General features: G+C 32.6%; 4 protein-coding genes and 2 non-coding genes across 6 annotated transcripts; 3 read left to right on the top strand and 3 right to left on the bottom strand.

Moving 5' to 3' along the window:
- Positions 1-1932: 1932 nt before the first annotated feature.
- Positions 1933-3588, top strand: LOC125592019 ((+)-neomenthol dehydrogenase-like; the record flags this gene model as incomplete). Its single annotated transcript, XM_048766994.1, has 3 exons — positions 1933-2226; positions 2396-2578; positions 2875-3588. Coding segments are annotated over 3 exons (873 nt in total), but the record flags the coding sequence as incomplete, so codon positions are not given.
- A 315-nt stretch (positions 3589-3903) lies between these two features.
- On the top strand, positions 3904-4027 carry LOC125592193. Its single transcript, XR_007328040.1, has one exon. It is a non-coding gene; the product is annotated as a small nucleolar RNA snoR86 (small nucleolar RNA).
- A 70-nt stretch (positions 4028-4097) lies between these two features.
- Positions 4098-4224, top strand: LOC125592194. Its single transcript, XR_007328041.1, has one exon. It is a non-coding gene; the product is annotated as a small nucleolar RNA snoR86 (small nucleolar RNA).
- A 586-nt stretch (positions 4225-4810) lies between these two features.
- Positions 4811-8010, bottom strand: LOC125591182 (protein IQ-DOMAIN 13-like). The gene is made up of 6 exons (XM_048764829.1): positions 7748-8010; positions 7109-7344; positions 6569-7009; positions 6276-6482; positions 6082-6198; positions 4811-5473 (listed from the first exon to the last, which is right to left on the bottom strand). The coding sequence occupies exons 2-6, from the start codon at positions 7187-7189 to the stop codon at positions 4829-4831; spliced, it is 1491 nt and encodes a 496-aa protein (XP_048620786.1). The 5' UTR covers positions 7190-7344; positions 7748-8010; the 3' UTR covers positions 4811-4828.
- A 5892-nt stretch (positions 8011-13902) lies between these two features.
- On the bottom strand, positions 13903-16408 carry LOC106365087. Its single transcript, XM_013804544.3, is given in 3 exon segments — positions 13903-14587; positions 16085-16159; positions 16161-16408. Coding segments are annotated over 3 exon segments (672 nt in total). The 5' UTR covers positions 16205-16408; the 3' UTR covers positions 13903-14034.
- A 3872-nt stretch (positions 16409-20280) lies between these two features.
- On the bottom strand, positions 20281-23332 carry LOC111208879. Its single transcript, XM_022708486.2, has 6 exons — positions 23235-23332; positions 21987-22410; positions 21589-21905; positions 21455-21508; positions 20909-21378; positions 20281-20836 (listed from the first exon to the last, which is right to left on the bottom strand). The coding sequence occupies exons 2-6, from the start codon at positions 22358-22360 to the stop codon at positions 20534-20536; spliced, it is 1518 nt and encodes a 505-aa protein (XP_022564207.1). The 5' UTR covers positions 22361-22410; positions 23235-23332; the 3' UTR covers positions 20281-20533.
- Positions 23333-25232: the final 1900 nt, after the last annotated feature.

Genomic DNA, 25232 nt, shown 5'->3' with positions numbered 1-25232 from the left:
AGGAGTCCGTCTAGAAGCTGTAAGTTTTGTTTTAAATATATATTTTAAAATATTCAATTAATATAATTTATAATATTTAATTTAAATTTTTTTTTTGTAGTTCGAGAAGACGGGAGTCTTACCTTCTCTGTCTGACCTATTCAAGATGACTCACGCCACATCCGACGGAGTTTTTGTGGATCCTGCATCTGAGAAACTCTTCCAAACAGTGGCTGGTCGGATTGAAGAACGGGAGACGCAACTAACCCAGGAGTCTCCCGATGGATTACCAGTCACATTGTCCACCGAAGAGGTCGACAGAATCTTCGAAGAGGTACAACTTAAAATTTTTGTTTACATTATTTTAAATATTTTAACATAATTAACTATATTAATATATGTTTTGATTTTATAGGTGGCTCCTAAAAAGAAGGGACGGATAGTCGGTATAGGCTCTGTTAACGAAGTTGCAAGGGCAACTTTGTCATACACTTCGAGACGGGATTAAGAGACTGCTCAGATGAAGGATCGAATGGATAGCCAGCAGGTTCGTTTAGACTCTCTTGAGGATTTGCTAGACGTGATGGCCGTGGGAAACCCGGTTATGCAGAGAATGTTGAGTGAGAGACGAGCCGCTCTTGGAATGCCACCACGAGATCCCCAAGAGTCCGATCCAACCCGTCAACAGCCGAGCAACCCCACCAACTACTTCGAGAATATGTAGTTTTTTTTTCTGTTTGTATTATGAATTTAAATATTATTGTATGACTTTTTAAAATATGTTTTTCAATTTCATATTTCGTTTTAAAATTTAAATTATTTTAAATTTTGAATATTAAATATAAATTAAATTTTATTATATACTAATTAATAATAATATAATAAGAAACGATGTAAACTCCTCGTAAACATTACATGGAGTTTACATCGAATGTTTACGAGTGATTAACATCGAAATATTTATGAGGGTTTTACATCAAAATGTTTATGAGTGATTTACAACGAAAGTATTTACGTGTTCTTTACATCGAAATAATTACGTGGGCTTTACGACGAATGCTTACGTGTCGTTTACGACGAATCCTTTCCATGTGCTTTACGAGGAATATATTTCGTCGTAAACGTAACGAGTTGTTTACGACGAAACCTCCGTTACGACAGACGTTTAACAACGAAACGTCTTTCGACGTTAATTCGTCGTAACACCCTGTTTACGACGAATTTACAACGAATACTGCCTTAGTAAAAAATATGTTTTCGTGAAAGCTTCTCACATCACACATGATTAATGATCTCAGAGACACATGAAAAATCAATTGATTTTTAATAGTTTTATTTTAGCATTGTATATAGTTCGCCAAAGCAATTCTCACATCACACATGATTAATGATCTCAGAGACACAGAAGAAAAAGCCATTGTTTGCCATCCAAAAAGTTTAACGTGGAAAAGGAAAACTAAAAAGTCAAATATTCGAAGATTTATAAGGTGTGGACACTTAGACTCAATATGGACTTTACAGTTACAATATTCTTAGAATTTACATGATTTGCAGCATTATGTTCACGAGTTCTTGCATTCTTGATATATATTTTATTATATAAAAAGACTTATTTTATTCTTGATATACCATGACACCGTTACACACAAGCAAATCCATATGTTATGTATGTATATTATAAATATTATGCATGTGTTAAGATCCAAGTCTTTTTATAATTTATTTAAACCCTGGTCTTGTGATTTTCATTTATATATAAGCTCGTAGTACGTATATAACCCCTCATCAACTCGTTGTTAGCAACAAGATCATATATAAAACATTTTTCCTTTACAAAAATAATAAGAATGGATCATCTAATTTATCCTCTTCCTCCAACATCAAGGTTCTTAAACCCCTTTTGTTTTATTATTGTATATATTTTTAGTTTCTTCCTGTATAAACAAGTTTTAACTTGGCTCTGATAATGATTGTGATTATCGAAGGTGGTGGTCGAAAGGAACAACGGCGATTGTAACCGGAGCAAACAAAGGTATAGGTTTTGAGGTGGTGAAGAAGTTACTGGAGCTTGGACTAACGGTAGTCTTAACCGCCAGAAACGCCAAAAATGGAAGCCTCGCCGCCGATTCCCTCCGCCGTGCCGGCTTTCAAAACGTTCATTTCTACTGCCTCGACGTCTCCGATCCTTCTTCCATCGCTGCCTTTGTCTCCTGGTTCCGTCACAACTTTGGAGTACTCGACATTCTGGTAATCATACAATGTCTTTGCATTGAATATAATAAACATTACAATTTTCTCTTCAGGAACATTTAATCGATCATATTTTATTATATAGTCCATGATATTGTTTTTCATTTTTTATTCATATTATGGCAATTGTTAGTGACACTCACACCACATCCTTTGTTTTGCTCAGGTGAACAACGCCGCTGTTTCATTTAACGCCGTCGGTGATAATTCAATCAAAGAGCCAGAGACCATAATCAAGACCAATTTTTACGGTGCCAAGCTTTTAACGGAGGCGCTGCTGCCGTTGTTCCGTCGATTGGTCTCCGTTAGCCGCATCCTTAACATTAGTTCAAGGCTTGGCTCATTAAACGTAATATTTTCTTTCTCCTAGCTACTCTTTTTAACAAAAATATATTTACAATTCATACATATATATTATAACTTTACGGAAAATCAAATAAAAATACACACTAAATCATATAATTTCTTATAGAATAACACTACTTGTACTTTAAGCAGAGATACTGGTTTTTGTATATTCATGCAATATCAAAAGTTTATTTTATTAAAATTTATTCATAATAGTTTTGATGAAATTTTAAAACCACTGTTTCTAGTATCAATTATGCATCCTATTTGACATTTCGTATGTTCCTTTGCATACAGAAACTGAGAAACCCTAGTGTAAGACAAACCCTAGAAAGTGAAGAGCTTAACAACGAACAAATCGATGCGACAGTGACTCAATTTCTAGAAGACGTGAGCAGCGGGACGTGGGAGAAGCAAGGATGGCCGGAAAACTGGTCGGACTACGCAGTCTCCAAGATGGCTTTGAACGCTTACTCTAGAGTTTTGGCTCGACGTTACAACGGCAAAAAACTAAGTGTTAACTGCTTCTGTCCTGGCTTCACACGCACGTCTATGACCGGTGGTCAGGGAACTCACACGGCGGAGGATGTTGCCGCAACCATCGCCACGTTGGTTTTGCTTCCACCGGAGAAGCTGACCTCCGGCAAGTTTTTTATGTTCTTAGAGCACAAGAAAATTATTTCCAGGTTGTGATTCTCATAGTTAAGATCGTTATGATTAGTTATTAACTGATTACTATAGCAAAGTAAATAATATTCGTATAATTCTATGCGAATTAATATACTAAATTGTTTTATATTTGTGCATGTATTGATAAATAAATAAATGTATAAGAGTAAAATAGCTTCTTAAACCAGCTTGTAAACAACAATTCTGTTTTTGAAAATCAATAAAAGTATTTAGTCGAATAAATGAAGAAACATCATTTATGTATATGAGGTGGTGGTTTATTAGAGTTTGATTTGATTTGGTTGATGGCAACTATATCACTAGCTAATATCACAGCAATTACCTAAAGGGGCTAAGCCCATATTGAATTAATATTAGGCCTCAGGCCCATTAATGAACTATACATTAGGGTTTTTCAGTCTCCTCAGCCGCTTCTATTTCTTCTATATATAGTTGACGAAGATGGTGCCTTACAGATTCATCATCTTCAAGTTCGAGTTTTAAGTCCTTATTAGTTTACTTTTTCATCGTATAGGTTTGCTAGAGATTCTATATGGTTTCGAAGTTTCTTTCATGGTTAGTTAGTGTTTCTAGTTTTGTCTGAAAGGTTTTGTATAAAGGCTTGTTTTTTTTTATTTAAAGGAAAGCCAATTTGCAGAGCAATGACGTCAAAAATAAAATGGCGTGAGTTGCCTTGAAGGTTGGCAACAACAATAAGCGATTCTCCGTGCCTATCAATTTTTCTTGATATTGATCGTGGCCTCGAACAAGTCGCTACATCTAATTAATTCAACGACCCCAATCATATTCTTGATATGTTTTCCTTTTTTTTAAAGGAAAGCCAATTTGCAGAGCAATGACGTCAAAAATATAAAATGGCGTGAGTTGCCTTGAAGGTTGGCAATAACAAATAAGCGATTCTCCGTGCCTATCATGTTTTCTTTATACTGATCGTGGCCTCGAACAAGTCGCTACATTTTTTAAAAAATTCCAGTCCCTAAACATACTCTTGATAGTTTTAAAAACAGAGTCCTATTGAAAGATTGGAAATTTAAAGATTTTAATAGACATTCAAATAATGGATAAGACTGGGACAAAGTCATATTTAGACAAACAAATGCCAAATAATGTGAATCCGTATGGTTATGCTCAGAGATTTGTGGAGGATGTGGTGATTGAAACTCAACTCGTTCGCTGTCTAAAGCTTGACCGTAATGTATGTTACGTTGTGTTGGTTAAAGTGAAAAACAAAAACCGTTGAAGCCGATTCCTGTTGGGACAAAGTAACCATCTGAATTGTAAAACAGAGCAAGGAACAGAACAAGATTTTTTTTGTTTTTTTTTTTAACACAAAACAAGAATTTCTTTAAAGAAGATCACACTGTACAAAACCAAATCCTCTGTTTTTGTTGTTTACTTTTTTTTTTTTTATTCATGTTACATCTGTAAATTCGTACAAACATCACTCAAAATCATCAAACACTCATAAACAAATCAAAACAAGAATCAACTGAGAGAAAAAAAAAAAGAAGAAAAAAAAAGGAAGAAAAAAAAGAAGAAAAAAGTTTCAAATCTTTTTATTTCAGGCAAATCTGTTAAAAGACCTCTTCCCAATCGTTGCAGGCATCGAAACAGTTGAATCAGTACTCATGTTCCCTACGGACTTGAGTGTCTTATGCTTCTCAAGCACTACAGCACCAGAAGAAGAAGAGCCTGGACCTTCTTTGCTGTTACTCATGAACAATGACCCTTTGTTCCATTTAAACGAACCAAGAGGGAACGAACTCCTTCTCTTCTCCTTGTTGTTGCTCACCGGTGTAGTACCGTCCATCCTCTCCTTTGGGTTGCTGTTTGCTCTCAGCTTAGCTTTAGCTGAGACTGTTGGAGCCATGTAGCTTGGGGCTGAGAATGGAGGGCAGCTCGTGAGGCTATCATCATCTTTGAAAGGTGAATCTTGTGTAGCTCTTCCTCCTCCTCCTCGAGAGTATCTTGATGGTTGTGGAGTGAGGAATGCCGATTTTGATGAGTTTGGTGTGGAAACATCGAAACTGTTGTTGAGCCTGGAATGGTTTTTGTTGCTAGAATGAGCCTGAGGGCTTGGACTCGGTCGTGTTGGTGTTAGCCTGAAAGGCTGTGTTTGGTTGTTCTGTCTGTCCACCCAGTTCCACCAAAGTGGGACGCCGTTTGTTCGAATGTCCTGAGCAGACCTTGGACTGTTCTTCCACAACTGAAGTAGAACACAAAACAGAGTGATGTTAGCATTGCTATGATGAGTAAGAAGAATGATAGATGATTGTGAAAGAATATACTCAGATATTCTTCTGATTCTATAATTCTGTTGTAACAAGTAGATTACGTCTCCTGTAATATAGGAATATCTAAGCTACGAGGTCCATATATACTACTGATGTACATTGCTTCGTTAAACTCAAGTAAATACAGAGACTTTCAGATTGTTGGCCCGGGTTTTTCAAACCGAACCCGCTGAACAAAACCAATTTTTCGGTTAGTTTGGTTAAAAGTTTGGTTTGATTCGATAGGTTTTAAGAAAAAATGGTTTGGTTGGGCAATTGGTTACTTCGGTTTTCTTCGAAAAGAATTTATACCGAAAGCTCTGACCAAACCAACCAAAATTTGAATCGAACAAACCGAATTTATGAAATTTTTTTAAAAAATTAAACCAAAATTCAATATAATTTTCAAAAATCAAACTAGGTATATCGAATCGAAACGAACTTTATTTTGGATTAATTAAGATTTATTGAACCGAACTAACCAAAAACCGAACTACCTGAACTAACCGAACCCGCATGGCTAGATGATTATATGTATTACCTGTTGAGAATATGCATAGGCCATGGACCGTTCTCTTTTGATCATTGCATCAATCTTCCTATGTAGTCTCGCTTCTTTTTCCTCTTTTGTCAGCACACTATCATCCCAATCATCAGACTGCTAGGACAACAACAATAATAATGTCTAAGTGATTGCTCTTGTCTTTGAAACCAAAGATTCACGAGAGCACTTACCGAGCTACTGGCTAACTTGGGGTCATCTTTCTCGTTCCTAGCGCGGTGTTCTAGCATTTGGATGCGACGTGACTGGACTTGTGTTTGAACACGTACCAAAAGCTGCATATACTTCATTGCATTCATTGTCTGACGCTTCACGCTATGTCCTCTCACCACTCGTTGTAGTCTAACAAGACCTTTCAAAGCTCTGAAACTCCTTCTTGCCTACATACAAACAATGAATCAATCAATCTCCTAAAGTTATGGATGCTTACTGACACAACAGAATCAATAACGTTTTACTTTATTACCATGTAACCTCTGAAAGCTGCTTGAATCTTTGTTGCAGATGCCTTTTTGACCAGTAGTGTTGGCTCTTGTCTACGCACATACTCACGTCGCTGCACAATCCTAGGCGAAGCCGCTCTTGGAGAAGGAGGTTTTGGAGAAAGGGCTCTTGGGGAAGCAACTCTTGGCGAGATTGGTCTTGGAGAAGAGACATATCTCTGAGAAGACACTTTAGGAGAAGGAGGCCTAATATGAGGAGATGGAGCAGAGGTTGCTCGGTCTGTTGGAGTTGGTGGTCTGAAGACAAGGTTATGTTCTCTTTCGGCTTCACACAAAATCTTTTCGATACTGCTAGGTTGTCTGAAGATTGGAAGGAAAGAATTGGTTTCTCCATCTCTTAGCTTCTTCCCTAAACTTTTCTTCTTCTTTTCTTTCTTGTTGTTGCTCTTTCTCTCTGGTTCTTGCTTTTCAAAACACAAAACAAGAAAGACCAAAAGGTACAATCATTAACTCATCACTTCGTTTCATGAAATTAATGGAAAGTATTTTTAAAATGTTCTTACGTTGTTGCTTAGCTGCTTCTCCTTGGAATGTGGAGTGAAAACTCTCTTGATTGCAGAAAACCAACTTCCTTTCTTCCCCATTTCTTGAACATTACTTTACTTTCTAAATGCTAATAACAAGAAACAGTACATACATATTTTTAAAGCTTTTCTTGATTTGGCTTACTGATGATGACCAAGATTGGGGAAACTTAGCATTATTCCTCTGTTTCACCAAGCTTCAACTACAAAAGTTCCTGCAACATGATCCAAGTTAAAACAGCAGTTCCAGACAAAAGAAAAGAAAAGAAAAATCTATTTACAAATAACTCAAACAATCAAGACAAGAGGAAGCTGCCAGAAAGCAAAGATGAAGTTGTTGAGCTTTCATGAAAATGGAAAGTAATCTTTTTAACTTTTGAGAAAACTTATATCGAACTCTATCTAAGTAGTTTATATTAGGTGAACCGAGTAAATCACATAAACTGATTGCAATTTTTCATATGCGAATATTAATATCATTCATATTGCTTTAAAATGTTCCAGGAAAACAATTCCTCTAAAATATAGCTTAGGCAAGAAATAGATCAAAGAGACCAATAAACCCATAATAATGATAAAAAATAGTTGGGATCATTACAAGCAACATGGATCACTTACCTTGGTTCAGAGTTCTCTGAAAGAAGTAACGTAGCAGAGAAAAGCTGGTCCAGATAAAGAAATAAAAAGAAGCAACCAGAGAGAAGAAAGACTCTTGTCTATCGATTACTTTTCTTTCTTCTTCTTCTTGTTGCCTTTCTATTCGAACATGTTTTTTTTTTTCTTTTGAAATATTTGGTTTGTGTGGGTTAAGTTTACTTTGAATTTGTAGAAAAAGTCTGCAACTTTGATTGTGGGTCTAGCTGGTATGGAAGGAACTTAAAACTTTTTTTTCTTTTTTCTTTCTCTGACCACCTTTTAGATTAATCAATTAACTTTAATATATTTTTTTAATATGAGATTGATGGTACAGAGGGAATTAGTTGGCAACATTCTCACTCAATGTTTGTTTAACTTTCCTTCATTATGAAGACTAAACATTTTAAGGAAACCAACCTCGATTCATCTTCAACCAAAAAAATCACGTTGATTTAATCATGGATTAAACTAGATGCAGTTGATAGATAACGAAAGGTAAGTAGTCTCCAAAAAACCTAGAATCATAATTGTTAATTACTACTTTAGTTCAGATGTTAATTTCTGTATAATAAACATGGACCAAAGCGGTTACGTTTGGTGGAAGGACTTTGTCGTATACACTTTATATCATGAGTACGTCAGTCCAAAATGTTATTAAAGAAGCAGAGATACAAATATTTTTTGTTTGTTGTTTTGTGACTATAGTGTCAATAGTTTTTACCGGAGACGAGGTTGATTATTTGGTCGTCTCTGACGCAGAGCCGGTCCTAGTTATTATATGGCTAGAAGCCAATTTAAAAAATGTGGCTGAAGTCCCTCGAACCCGCAACCTGTAACAGGTTACAACAACCACCCAACCGCTGGACTACTAAGAACTTTCTGTTCAAATGTGGCCGTTTAGGATGATAATATTTGGTGGCTGGAAACACAAGCTTCATTGGCTTCCCTCCAAGACCGGCTCTGCTCTGACGGCCCTACGCACCACCTTTGTGCGCGTTATTTCATCTTGTAGGTTACTTATGTCAGTCAAGTCAAGAATTTGTCTCCGGCCCCTCTTTTTTTTTTTGTCTTTCTTCTCTAATAATAATCAGTTAATACTTAATAATCATCATCTTCATTCATCAACGGTTATATTCACCGAATATTAGTCATTTAGTTGCGGAAAACGTTTAAAATAATTTCAAACAAATTAGGGTTAGTATTAAGTATTAAGTATTAACGCATAAATGTAACTTTAATCTATAGCACTTACTAAAATGGATGAATGGTGGTTTGCACCTCAGTGGTTATTATAATGTCGAGATCATATTGTAAAATCCTGGTCTTAATTTGAAAATGTGATTGTATGATTTGCAGATGATTGATATCTCTATATATGTGTTCTCCCGTACTAATATTGATACAAATTTTATCTGTCTATTACCTTTTAAATTTTACTTGGATATCTAATATCTTAATCTATTCAAAACTAAAATCTCCCAAAGAAGATAAGATAGGATTTACTCTTTGTATTGCACAAAATGACTCATTTTATAATGAAATTCACATACTTATCAATATTGCAAGAAACAATTTTTAGATTTACTCTTTGTATTGCACAAAATGACTCATTTTATAATGAAATTCACATGCTTATCAAAAACGAAGAAAATAAGATAGGATACTTAACTTAGTTGATCAGAACTTAATGTAGATAAAAGAATATATAATAGGTAGACTACATAAAGTTGTCAAACGAAAAGTTGACGATCTAAACTTTTGTGTTAGGAAACAAAAAAAAATGCTCTTAGTACGTACTCTAATAGTGGGATAGTATTTGTTTTTTTCAAAAATGTTCATCAAAGATTTTATGATGAAATCAACCAGCTTGATATATAAAAAGTGTAATGGTTTCCAGATTTTCAGAATAAAAAGAAAATGGTAATAGTAATAGGGAAACCCGAGGGTTTGATGTTAGAAAGTAATCTATACTATACTAAAAGGGGGATATAAGCCATGGAGAGGGTGTCCACATAGGATAGAAAAATCAACCAATCAGAGAACCCGAAATTGCCATGTCATCTCATTTTTTTTCGTAAAAAATAAAAAAACAATGCGAAGGTGAGGATCGAACCCGGGTTAGTATGATATATATATAGGACAGTTACCACTAAGCCATTGAAACTTTCTTGGACACATATACAAGAACCACTAAGTATATAATCACAAACTCTTATGTACATTTACAATAATATGAATTCAACTTTCAAGACTCCGATACTTTATTTTATAAAAAAAAATAAGTAAGTGACTAAGCTAATATATTCTTAGAAAGTGTGAGAACGTTGACAAGTATGAAAAAGCATAGATTTTTGTTTTCGTGACAAAGTTAAGAATTTTGTAAAAGTAAGTTTAACATATAAATTTTCGTGACAAATATGAAAAACCATAGATTTTTGTAAAATTTTGACAAAACAACTCATAACATACTTCTCTAATGTCTTAATAAAATATTATTTAAGGGTGCAATAATTAAATATATTAATTCAATAAATTTTGTAATTTATAGACAAAACAATAACAGAACAAATTTTGAAACATTTGTTTAACCTATCGATTTTTTTTCATGAGAATCCAACTAAACAAGATAAAAAAATAATCAGATTTACAAATATTTAATTACCATTTTATTCAATTTTGATTAATTTCAAATTATCATAATGTATCTTTTTGAAGTTACAAATATGAAAAAGCATAGATTTTTGTACAATTTGACAAAACAACTCAAAACATATTTTTCTAATGTCTTAATAAAATATTATTTAAGGATGCAATAATTAAATATATTAATTCAATAAATTTTATAATTTATAGACAAAACAATACCACAACAAATTTTGAAACATTTGTTTAACCAATCGATTTTTTTTTCATGAGAATCCAACTAAACAATTAGATTTACAAATATTTAATTACCATTTTCTTCAATTTTGATTCATTTTAAATTGTAATAATGTATATTTTTGAAGTTACAAAAAAATAATGTTCTTTTTTATTACACTAGAATTATATATAGATTATATATACACAAAATAATATATTATAACAACATAAATTTACTTTCCCCGATTCATATGAAAACTTTTTAAGTTATCCACCAAAGCAAATTAATTAAATCAATGAAATTGTTAAAATACAGCAAATTAATATATTATTTTATTTTAAATTAAATTATTTAAAAAGTGTATTTTTGTTAAAACAAAATAATAAATAAGTAAAACTGATTTGATGGTAATTTTTATGATATATATATATCAATTCTGTGAAAGAAACAGAAGCTTAATATGGAAAAAAATCTTAAATACAAAAACCTCTAAAAATTAACAAAAAAACTAATAAATTAAACTATGATATCACTTAAAAGCTTCTTAGACCATATTAATAAAATATTTAAGCGATAATTAGACAAATTTGATTTTTTTTCCAGCAAAAAGTTTATTATTAATTAGCATCAGTTATTTCAAGATGTTTAAGAAATGGTGGACAAAAAAATAGGATGGACATTAATGATATATGAACTATGAATAGTACTTTGTGAAGCAGACTTAGATAACATATATGCACATACATTTTCAGTCCTTTTTGATGCCTAAATTCAATTTCTTCAGAGTAATTATTCCACAAATAGATCGTATGAGATATTGTTTTGATATGTAGATTTGTTTTTTCAATGTTAAGAAGATTGATAACTGTAAAAATGTCTCATTCGTATATGATATGTCTATAACCGAGTCCCCAACATGAGACAAGTTTGTTTAAAAAGTAAATAATTTTATTTTTCTTATATTATATAATAAATATATATTATTTACTGATAATAAAAATATAGTTATTCATCTATCACAAATATCTATGCAAATATGTGAATCAAGTACAACAATCAAACAACATAATGATTTCCACAAAGAAAATTTAAAAAATATATTTATGTTATGTAGTCATATTTTATATTTTTAAAATAATATAATACAATATTATACATTATTTTTTAGAATTGAGAAATACATATAATATCTTATCCGCGCGTAGCGCGGTTAAAAAATCTAGTAATAGTAATGAAATGATGTGAGCTTGGAATACAATTCAAGCAAGAAGAATAATGAAAACAAAAACTTGACATTAATCTAAAGTGACAAGACAATTCTCCTTCCCAACATTCTTTCTTCTTCATAGGCTGACACAATTTGCCCGCGTGCGCATGTCTTTTTCCCATCAACGGCTAAAAATTTCTTCAATATTGTTAACCAATTTTCTTTTGTCTAGATTTGAGTAAGAGTTAACGTGATAATAGAACAATTAGGCACTGATCCGACGAGTTCGAATACAACGTTCTGTTTCTGTAAAGAAAAATGTTCATGTAGGTTTTGCCAGTTGGGAAAATATTGTATCTAATGTTGAAGTGTGCTTAAGGCACTCCGTACTAGCCCTGGGACGGATCCGGATATCAGGGAAATTTAGGGTATCCGGATCCGGATCCGGATCCGTCGGATTCGTGGATTTAATATCCGGATCCGGATTCGTGGTTGCGGATATCCGGATTTCGGATATCCGTCTTGATATTCCATTATCCGCGGATATCCGGATCCGGATCCGGATCCGTCAAAATAATTAAAAATATTTTTTTTAACAAAAAATACTAATTTTTTTAATATAATACTTTAAAAAAAAATGCTAATTTTTTTAATATAATACATAAATTAAATATTTATAAATATATTTATATATGTTTATAATATTGTAAAAACTAAAATATAATATTATAAGATTAATTCATGTATAAATATTAATATATCAAATATAAATATTAATAAAATTTAATATATTTAAAAAATACGGATCCGGATCCGGATATCTGCACCTAAAAATTAAGATATCCGGATCCGGATTCGGTTTGCACGGATCCAAAATTTTACTATCCAGATTTGGATCCGGGCACTCCGGATATCCTATTTTCGGAGCGGATCTGGAGCGGATCTCGGATCGAATCCGGATCTCGGATAATAAGTCTCAGGCCTACTCCGTACTTGAAACACACACGTGAAAATTATGTTGAGTGCATTAATTTATTTGATTATATGCTTTTTTTTTTTTGAACAACTTTTGATTATATGCTACATTTTAGATTTTTAGCCATTTTGCCAACCGAATGAATTTTATGTCAAAAAATGAATCAGGGTGATTTATTCTTGTTTTGTAAAGTAATATTTTGTTGAAACTAGTTGGACAGGTCGAGGATTTACAACATGTGAATTTTTTTTTTATAACCGAGTATCCTGGTCCCACCGTGGTGGTCCAGACTAGAGACCGAACCTTTAGCGACGCGGACGCTCACCCGAGGGTGGGTCATGGCCAGGCAACGGTCTTTGATCTCGAACGCCAGAGCAAGTCCGCATGTAAATTTCTTGGTGGCCAGTACGAGTCGAACCCGAAGCCGTACTTGCAGCCGCAAGCCGTTTACCACCAGACTAACTTGAACTAACTCGTCCTGGTTTTTACAACATGTGAATTATAAATGAAAAATATGAATTCCTCTATGGACTATTTTTCACATGTGAATTATAAATGAAAAATAGTCCATAGAGGAAACTCGATCGGGGATTACTAAATGTTTATAAAAAGGAAACATAATAAAAATGCTGAGTTTTTACAAAAAAAAAAAAAAAATGCTGAGTCTAAATCACACGATGTCAGATTATTCCAGAGACCCATGCTTTTGAGTGCCTTTCAAGCTAAGCTAGAAAACATGTACCATAATATGTTTATGAGTTCTTATATAATTACGAGGAAAACATATTACTACACTTCATGCTTGTATATTTTATGTAGATGCATGCATGCAATAATACAAATGAAAACTAGATTACATTCACATTTTTTTAACTCGTAATCAACTTGCATTAGCCAACTGACTTAATATTCACATTTTAAACTATATATATCGACCACACTGACTTAATATTCATATCTAAACCTTTAATCCTATTATATTTATTGACAAGAGAACGATTGCAGAACCAATCAGTCTTCAATCTTAAGCATCCATTGTAAACGTATACTAATTAAAACGTCATTAGTTGAATTGCTTAAAAAACAATCAGTCATTAAGAAACTAATCAAATTAATTAAACCGGACCAAACAGGTAATTAATTATCTCTTAGTTCACAAAAAAAAACACAATTACAAAAAAAAAGAACATTTTGTGTTCCTCTGTTTTTGATTAAAAGTTTAATCATTGATGAAAAGCTTGTTGATCTTCTTCAGCAATAACCATGCGACTAAGAGGACTAGGTCCAAGCTTCTTCTTCTTCCTCATCTGATACCTCTTCCTCACAATCTCCATCTCATCTCTCCTTCTACTCTCCATCATCGCCTCTTCCTCCGCCGCCACAAACCTCCTCATCAACGCGTTCTCCTTCAACGACTTCCCTCTAAATATCCTCCTCCCTGAGTCCACACTCATCCTCGCCGCAGGCGTCACCATCGCCGTCTCCGTCACCGTAGGAAGAGGCTTCGACGGAGGGTAGCTCGAGCTTCGTCTCGGCGGGACGTAGTTTCGGAACACGTCGTCGTAAGGACCGATAGGAGCGCAGAGACAAACCCTAGTGAAGGAGTTCGCGGCTACCTTGAGAGAAGTGCATTTCCTCAGCTGTTGATGGTTGCTCGATGATTTGTTGACGCTAGGGTTCCGCGACGGACGTGTTATCTCCGGTGGCGACTTTGGGATGGTTTTCCAGTTTGCGGCGAACCTCGCCACCGCCATTGCTCGCTGGTACCAGGGTTTTCTGTTTGACAATACGGTTACGTCACACTCACGCATCCTTTTTTGGTGATTAGTATAAATTAAACCCTTAATATTAACTCATTAGTTACATGTAAAAAACTTGTTTTTCCTTCTACCGAGCGAGTACAAAATGTAAATGGAGAAACTAACTGATTTTAAACTACCTAAAATGGTGTAATTAGATTTGTGAAAGAGAAAAAGAAAAAAAGGAAATAATAATACTTTTTTGGTCAAAGGAAATAAGCATACTTTTATTTATATTTTTTTACTTTGAAAAGGAAACAAATTAAAGAGTTAGGTATTATTTTTATTTATTTACCAATTATGGATCTGCAGACAGTAACTACTGTTCATTTTCCTTTTTAAGAGTTGTGTGATGACATCACAAAAATATTCTGAATTTTTTGAATAAAACAAAGGGCAAATCTCCAAAATAGCACATTTCTAAGTTTATATCACAAAAATAGCACTCAAAAACTAAAATGACCAAAATAGCACCTTTCTAAGTTTATCTTTTGAAAATTTTAATTTTTTTATTTTTCAAAATTTGAAATCTTATCCCCAAAACCTCATTTCTCAACTCTAAACCCTAAACCCTAAACTCTAAACCCTAAACCCTAAACTCTAAACTCTAAACCCTAAACCCTAAACCCTAAACCCTAAACCCTAAACTCTAAACTCTAAACTCTAAACCCTAAACCCTAAACCCTAAATCCTAAACCCCATCCTTTAACTCTAAACCCTAAGTTTGTGACTTTTGATAAAACATTAAGTGCTATTTTTGTGACTTTTGACCTTGAGTGCTAGTTTGGGAACATAAAGATTTAGTGCTATTTTGTCTTTTTCTCTAAAACAAAGCATCGTTATTAATTATTATGGTAAAAAATATATTACATGTCGTTTCTGTCTTTGATACGTATCCTTGTAGCACACTTATGGTCGTCGGTCGTATCAAAGAACAAACAAATAGATAGGCGACGTATAAAGAGAAAGCGGAAGAACAAATAATAGACACTGGCCCAATATAGGCCCACACCTATGTAGCAAGGTTTTATCAGTATTGAATACTGTTATTAACAAAGAATCAAAGATGCCCTTGGATTCATCAATAATAAATAAGAAAATAGTTATTGTTGCAGTCCCAATTATCAAATGAACAATACTGAGGGGTGAACAATGAAAATTGGGACTTCTTGAATATATGGTTTTGGAACAAGAACTTAAGTAGAAAACATGGAATTGTCAAAATATTTATGTATGAATTGATACAATATGATCCTGCAAATACGCTCTCTCCTAGTTTATCTTTTTCAAGAATGAGAATGTGATCTGGTATTTACATTTTCTCCCAAGAGAAACACCACACAGTTGCTTAATTGTGTGAGTCTTTATATTAAAACTCTGAATATTGATCTTGAGTCTTATACAACTAGCAAAAACAAAATATATCCAAAATTGAGTAAGCAGTGATCAAGGAGGAGTGAGCTAATATGCATACCTTGCAGGTGAGCTCTTTGGATCTTGCATGAAACAGAAGAAGATGAAGAGTGAGTGAGTGAGTGAATGATTGAGAAAGAGATGGCCAACAGATATAGAATAAGATGAAGATTTTTTTCATCTGCCCAATGCCAATTTTAGAGCATTTGAGAGAGGAGAGAGATGAAGAGAGTGTGAGTTAAACAATTGACTAGCTTTTTTCCTCTTTATTTCATTCTTTAAGTGTATCTGTTTTTTTTTCTTTCTCTTCTCTCTCTCTTGCTTTTACAGTCATATGAGTCTGGTAGTTGTGGAGAGAGAGAAAGATAAGAGATTCAAAATTGTAAAGAGAAAGTGAAGGGAATTGCTGCTTTTAATGCAATTACCATAGTCCTCATGATCCACTTTCAGTTGAAGCCTTTAAGGAGTTGTCTTCTCGCATCACATCTCATATGAGCTTTGCTTCATATTTTGCATGTTATATTCATTTAATCTAAACCGAATGCTTGTTGTCTAACGATTTATTTTACTTATTTTGATTATAGTTGTGAAACTCATAACGATTATAGGTTATAGGATTAATCCGACTAATTATTTTACATAAATCAAATTACTATTCTGAGTTTGTCATTTGACAATTTAGGGATCTTCTCCTCGTAATCTTAGTACCAAATACCAAATACCAATCCTTTCTGAAATATTTGAGGTCTTACTTATCTTCTTAACTTGAGCTCACCCTCATACAATAAAGACTAGTATTAAATGACTACAGAATATATGAGAATAATTAAGAAAGGGATTAAGTGCTGGATTAATCATGTTAACCTCATGGGACCAACTTCTTTTGAATGATGATTAATTTGGGCATGCACCATAGTTAGAGCATTTATTAGCTTTCACATAGTATTTACTAATATTTATACATAATGAAACCATTTTTATTTAGTTTTATGGTGTTTAGTAATCAGTATTTGCATGTCTATCAAATCATAAATTTGCAAAGTCCCTTTTGCAATTTTGGGCATAATGATGTGAAAATTCAAGCAAGTTGGTGCATATCACAATTGCTTCAGTCTATTAGAAGTTTCTTAATTCAGCGAAGAGCATGCTAGTATAAAATAGTCTTTATACTCCTTACTAGTGTTCAAGAAATTACAGTTATTTCTCTTATAATAAATTAATGATGTTTTTTTTTGAGAAAAGGGCTATAAATTAATGATGTTGCCAAGTCAAATCGGAAGAGGTCATATGATTTTGGTGTTGTTTATGTGGCCACATGAAACATATTTTTCAAATTTGTTTATTAACACATAAGAAAGAGGTTTATTAACTCTTTAGTTTGATGTTGCTAATTAAGTTATATGATAAGTTTTTACATTATGTACTCTAGCTCTGCTTCGTTCTACTATAATTTAAGTTTGATCAGTGTGCATATCGAATTACTAGTGATTGTCTACCATCTCACCAGTTATCAATAGATAAAAATTGGAATGAATGTTACAGGACGATTGTATTTTTGCGGTTTCTTCATCTATAATTCCAAGATGACAATTCGAATTATGCTTTAGTTATATAAAATTGACTTAACATTTTAATAATAATTTATGATCTTACTAATAAGAAAAACCCATCATAAACGCATTGGATCACTATCTTTGATAAGGAATTGAAAACAGAGAAAGAGAGGACAATTATAGAGAGATCGAAGAAGTCAGGAATAATTGACATGTACATAGTATAGTCAATCATGGTTTTCAATTTGATATGGTGGGTGGTGTTATATCAAGAACCTCCAAAAAGCTGCTACAACATTCTGATTGGTCATGTTGGTTTTGTAAATTTATTTAATTATTCCTAACAATTATTTAAACAAAGAACTACAGTAAAGCTGAATTTCAAAGCTTTTTTTTTTAGTTTCTTATCTCTTTAATTTTTTTGGGATGATCAGAATTCAGATTAAATTCCTTTTGAAGTAGATACTTTTTGATTATCACCCACCAAGGGCACATGATAGGCCACCAAGGCTACACAAAGAATCCACCTTTCTACTTTATCATCTCTTAATAAGTAATAGATAAGCTCCAAACATCTAATTTGAATATTTGATCACAAAACTCGTGAATGCGTATATAAATATTAAATAAAAACCTGTGAAAACAGTAAATATGTGCTCTATATTCATCGAACTAGAATTAATGTCTAGATATGATCTCATTGTATATTGACAGAAGTTTTCTCACAAATAGATTTTTTTTTTTTTTTTTTGGACAAAACATAGATCTATAATTTTGTGACAAATTTCGTAATTAGGATTTATAAATTCCTTTATACAAAAGAGCATCCGAAATAAATTTCTTTCAAAAATGATATACATTTAATTTCTTTCCAAACTTTATACATTTCTTTTTCAAATTATACAAAAAGTGCATCCGGATACAATTTTCCCTACTTTATAGAATCCCCTATATATTAATTGAGGAACATTTGAAAAGATGTAACCTCAATTTTGTATTAATTAAAATAGGCCTCAATGCATAGGTGTCACTCAATTAGGCAGTCAATTACATTCAATTGAAAAATAAGTAGGTCCACATTCGATTTTTATATGTTGTTAGATACATAAGTTGGTCAAACTATATGATATAATGATATGATATGTTATTTTCTTTCCTTAAATCAAACCTACGGAATTACCATAAATGACTAATATATATATGACAATTAATGATTTTAATAATAAAGATTTGATAACAATTTATATCTCCTCCATCATTTTTTGTTTAATTTTATATTATTAAAATAAATTAAACAATCAAATTAGCTATAAAAGTAAAATTTAGATTTTTTCGTATATGTTATATTTTGATTTTTTTTAAACGACAATAAATGACTAAAACTATTAAAATTATTATGTTAAAAATTAATGATCAATGGTTTAACATTTTTATTATAAGAAGATACACATGATTTTAAAACCATATGAGTAAAAAATATCATTTAATAATAAAACATATATATATATATATATATATATATTAAACTATATACCATAAGATTACATAAATATTTTAATATTAAAACTTTCAATGAATTTTCAAAAACATTTATAAATTATAAACTTATTAAAGATTTCACATTGAAAATTTTGTTATCGATGATTTAAATATTCAGTTATAAAACGATATGAATGATCATAGAAGTGTATGATTATAAATTCTCATTTAATAAATGACTATATAAAATATACTATTCTTAAAAAAATAGGTTGGTCCATCTTAACTTACATTATATTTTTTATTAAACTAACTATCGAATATTCGAATTGATAAATAATCTACCAAATATTGTTTTTGCACTTTCCTTAATTAAAAGCTACGAAATTACCTAATATGATTAACGTATATATGAAAATTAATTATTATGAATAATAAATATTTGATAACAATTTTGGTATCTTAGTTCTTTTTTTAATTTTATATTATTAAAAGATATTAAAAAATCACATTAAATATAATAAAAACATTTATATTTTTCTTATATGTTATATTTTGAATTTTTCAAAACGTCTATATATTATTAGAAATTTGAAGATTCTCACTCTGAAAATTTTGTGATCAATAGATTATTTTTTTTGTTATAATAAGTTACAAATGATCATAAAATATAACGCATATGAATTTTTATTTAATAAATATTCAAACTAAATAATATATATATATACTAATGATTTAAAGCAACAAGATTGGATGATCAATTTAGTTGTCCAGTTGAAATCTTTCAAAAGTATGTGAAAGACTAAAGTCAAAGTAAATATAGATTTAGAATAGTAGTTATATTTTACTAACCAAAATACCGAAAAAACCGAACCGAATCGAAACCAACTCGATATCTGGATTGAACACCCCTAATCCAAATGAAGCCAAACTATTGTTTCATTCTCTAAAATATAATAAAAATAATAACTTAATTCCGCGCAAGGCGCGGGTCTTATCCTAGTAGTTAGTAACTTACCATCAAGGAAATGGATCTTAGATTTGTTATTATTTTCCTTTTTTTATTGGTTGGTTGGTTGTATCTTCTTCATTGCTTGTTCATGTTCTTCCATAACACAAATAGAAACTCAAGGAGAGTGAAACCAAGAAGATGATGCTCATCAAATATATTTCATTCTACCTAAAAGAATTACAGGAAGCATAAACCTTCATATGCTTTTCAAACAAGACTGAATGATAGTAACTTGTAATCAAAGGCTTTATTACACAAGGTTTGTGTCTTCTCTCTAACTTTTTTCATCAACATCATAAAAATAGAAAATAAGCTAAAGAAGAAAATGATATGAAAAAAAAACAAGTTGCATGTTCTGCAAACACACACAATGTGAAAAGAAAGTGAAAAAAAAAAGACTAAAGAGAAGTTTACTGAGTTTTTGACAATGAAGAAAGACTGATCATAAGATGCTTACTTCCAGCCATCACTGGCTTTCAGGATCACTGAGATGCTTCTTGCACCAAGAACTCGCTTTACGTTCTCCACCTCTGGTCCTTTTGTTCCTAGGAACAACAAGCATCTCAGAAGCTAAACATGATCTTAGAACCGAATCTTGTAGCAACAACGATTTGTCTTCTTGTTCTGTTTCTTGAATTTGCTGCAACGGTGGCACATTAGTTCCTTCTCCCTCCTCTCCTTTCTCACCTTCTTCATGGCTACTAGTTTCCATCAAATCACCATTCATCTCTTCAGCCACTCCATTTCGAATCAAGATATTATCCAAAATCTGCAAAAAAATAAATAAATCAGACACAGATGTTTTGTAAAATATAAGCAAACCAAAAACTGAAAAACTTACATCTTCACAGGAATCTCCAATCTGAGGATGATGTAATGTAACATCTGCATCTGCAAACAGACCAACAGTACTTTCGATTATATCAGGAATATGAAACGCATCTCCGTAGCTAGAAACCACTCCTTCTGATGAGAACACTAACTCTCCAAAAACATAGTCTGCCATATGCTGTGAAGAGTTGTAGATAGCATTAGCTCCAATGGAGATCACATCTCCACCAGCGGAAACCGTTGGGCTAGGTGCAGAGCTTGCAGCAAGATGGCTCAGATTCTCTGAGGAAGAGAATCTCGCTGCGTTCTTGGACATGACAACATCAACTTGGCTTTTCATTCTAAGAACCTGCGAATGTACCAGCTCTATCTTCCAGAGAACCTCTTCTAAGACACTATCTCCTTCTCGGTGGTCGAAAAGTGAGTCATCATCAACTAAATCTACCTGGTCCTTTGAATCAACTCGTGAATCCTTGGCAGCTGCCAATGCAAGAAGTGTCAATACACAAAACATTATGAACAGTCTGAAAAAAAAAAACAGTTTTAGTGAACATACCACCAAAGTCATCAGCAGTCACTGACATTCCATCTGAGCTCAATCTCCTTGTCTCTGCAACAACAAAGTATATGAATGATATGCTCAAAGCAAGACAGAGTCACAGAGACAAGGAGTTGTTAATAGTTGCTTACCGATATAAGAAAAGAGGTTATGATGAGACATATATGAAGTTAGATCATCAGTGCTCTCAACCTTCTTACGCTTCCTTCTCCTCTTTGCTGCTCTTCTCTTGTAAGAAGGATTAGTAAAAGGCAACGACTTCATCCCATTCTCCAGCACAGATGGATCAGTATTAGCTGCTCCAAGCTTTTCTTGATACAATGATTCAAGCTTTTTCGGATATTCTAATGCCTGAGTCTCTAACTCTCTAATTTTTAGTTCAAGCCACTTGGATCTCCACATTAGTGGCCTTATAAAGCTCTTCCAGTGATTTGTCAGCCTTTTCTTCCTACAAAGACACACACACAGAAAGATCATTAGAAAATAATCAAGAAACAATGGAAAAGGAAAGAGGCAGAGAAACACACACCTAAAATGGAAAACACTGCTAAAGGAATCATAAGCAGGTCCTAAGTCAGTCTCATCCCAATAATGAGATTCAACATCAGCTTCTTCGGTTAGTCCAGTACACAACATGTCAGCATCCTCGGATGAAGTGTCGGAAAACGAGCTTGAGTATTCAGTAGCGTTTGGATCATCATCATCATCCGTGGTGGATGTGTTGTTTTCATCAAGTTCAACAACTATATCAACATCCAAATCCTCACCACCAGAAACTGAAGTCAAAGTTCCCTCACTTGTATTAGCATTGGTAAGAACACATTCTTCATGTCCTCCTCCTACTCCAGGACTCTGCTCTTTCTTTGGCAATAATATCTCTACATTAAACTGTTTCATCTCCATGTGTGGTTCAGCTACAACCGGTTACACATTCTCTTATCTCACATTGGAACCTGGTGAAATTAAAAAAAACTCTTCAACAAAGTTACCCCCGGGATGAAAGACCGTTAATATACATATGCTACAGCTTATAGCTAATGCATAAACACATTCAGATTCAAAAACATAATCAATCAATCAAGCAAGATAACATATAGCAATTTTTCCACCAAAAAAAAAAAAAAAAATCTTCAGAATCTTATTAGTTATCTTCCAAGCTGCCCCAAACGCAATTCCATTAGCTATAAACCAAGTTCTTGCGTTTATTATTTTCATCTTCAGTCAAAAAAAAAAAAAGAAAAAAAAAGCTGTAGGATTCTTCTATTCATAGTTCAAAAGAAGAATCTTTTAATGTAATAACATGAAGCAAATCAACACAACAGCCTTTAAGTCAGGTCTACTGATCCTTACTGGTTCGATTCATTACATCAGCTGTAGGCTTCTTGTATTCATAATTCAAAGCAGAATCTTTTAATGTAATAACATGAGAACCAAATCAACACCAGAGTATAAGTCCGGTCTACTGATCCTTTCTGGTTCGATCCATTACATCACTAGGAATAATCTAAAAGCTCGAACCTTTTTGGGACAAAGCCGACTTCAGTTCAGCACAATTATGCTCAAATAAGCTCTAAACCAATACAATAAGGATTAACAGAGCTGGTACATAGCCAATAACAGAGCTCAAGCTCACATGGCAGCAACAAGGAGAAGAAGAAAAAAAAAGTCAAAACCTTTGCAACCAAACTAAGCCAAGAACATGAGTAAAACGTCATCAAGAATCAAAAGTACAGTTTAGATACAACAGAGAAGATTAAGAGATGGTGAGAGCTCTTACCTATTAGTGGAGGTTTGTGTGTGTTTTTTTTTCTTTGCGGCTACAAGAGAGTGCGAGAGAGAAGAAGAAACGAATGTGTAAAGGCAACTTAAAAAAAAAAAAACGACTCAGTGATCAAAAACGTATTTATACCCCTATTACAAAAAAACCTAAACGGGGTCCTTCCCTCTCTATCTGTCTCTATGTTTTCCACGTGTCCTGCTTTCACTCGCTTCTTGTTCGATTAGTACCAACCGAACCGAATAAATTAACTGGATTTGTGTAATTTATGGATCGTTATCCGGTTTACTAGGTTATAGCAATCAAATCTATTGTATCCTTCCTTCCTTCATTCATTTTTTAGTTGTTGATGTGATTTTACAGAATTATGTTTCTATAAATAGTTTTTTCAGTTAAATTATCTAAGTAGATTGTAGCCTTTTTTTACTTGTTTTCTTTTGTTAATACTTTATATCCAATTTTATTACTTTGTTTCAATTATAACACACAAGAAAGTTGACAAAAAAAAAACACACACACACACAAGAAAAAATGAATCAATTCAAACACACAAAAACTAATTTAAAATGTATAGTCTACTCGAAGAGATATGATAAATTATGAATTATATTATATTTGTAAATTAAATTAATTCGATTGGTTTATTGAAAAGTTTTAAGGACTAATACACTAATTTCATAAAGAACTAATAAACTATTTAGGATATATTTTATTTAGAAGAATTTGACTATTTAAGATGTCACAAAGTTTCTATAAATTTGATGTTAAAACAACTGATAAATATTTAATAATGATAAATACTTGTCCAACACATATTATGCATCTTCTTCGGCTTTTTCACCATCTCTTTCATCTGATTGCTTTGGTCCATGCGTATGACCTCACTTCACCATCTCTCCCATCTGATTTCAATGCCTTTTGATGCGAAGAGCCGTCAGAAGAGGTTGTGAAAGATGTTCGAAAATGTTCAGAAAGTTCCTTTTTATTAAAATTTGACAGATATTATCGTAAAGTTTCTATAAATTTGACGTAAAAACAACAAATAAATATTTAATAGTAACAAATACTTGTCCAACACATATTATGCATTTTTCTTTGGGCTCTTTTTATTTTTCTTGAATCATTTCATTTTTTTTATTAAAATTTTGTTAATATTTTCTTCGGTTTTTTACATATTTTTTGCTAAATATTTACTTTTTCCTTTAAATAGTAAAACAAATCATACTATCAATGAACCAAAAATCCATTTTAGGTTTTCCTACGTCACTCTGCACATATAATGAAGAGACGACTAGTAGCGAGACACAACCAACTCTTTTCATTGGCAGGATTGTAATGTGTTATGTTCCCTGTTCGGGAACGCGCTAGGCGCTAGTCGGGCGGTCGGGTTGGGCCTAGCGCCTAAAGAGAAAATCGGGGATTAATCGGAAATTATGCGGGGCGAAATTTTTAGATGGTTTACTATGTTATAAAACATGTTAATCTTTAATTGTGTATAACATTAATACATTTTCATGTTTAAGATTGTATAAAACACACAAATAGAATATATAAACTTAATATAGTGTAATTTTCATCAAAATTATGAATATAAATGATATTTATAAAATTTTAGATCAAATAAATAAATAAAAATATTATTAAAAATAAAAAAAATAAAAAAAAATAAAAAAATAAAATAAAAAATAAATAAAAAAATAGATTAGGCGGCCGCCTAGGCGGCTAGGCGGTCATTTAGGCGGCTAGGCGGTCATTTAGGCGGTCTAGGCGGAAAAAAATCAGATATCCGATTTTTTAAACCGATTTGGCATAAATCAGGGCGGAAAAGTGACGCGTAACGCCTAGGCGGCCGCCTAGGCGACCGAGTTTTAGAACAGGGGTTATGTTCTCTAATTTTTTTTCCTTTTTTAAAAACTGAATCTGATCTGGGTTGTATTTGTTGTTTTGAAGAAGATAAAATGTGGTATCAACAGCAACCACCAATATCACGGACCGCAT

The sequence above is a fragment of the Brassica napus genome, chromosome C8 (assembly GCF_020379485.1).
Source record: "Brassica napus cultivar Da-Ae chromosome C8, Da-Ae, whole genome shotgun sequence".
Lineage (NCBI taxonomy): Eukaryota > Viridiplantae > Streptophyta > Magnoliopsida > Brassicales > Brassicaceae > Brassica > Brassica napus.
Note: the sequence above shows the minus strand (reverse complement) of the source record. Positions and strands in the feature narration are given on the sequence as shown.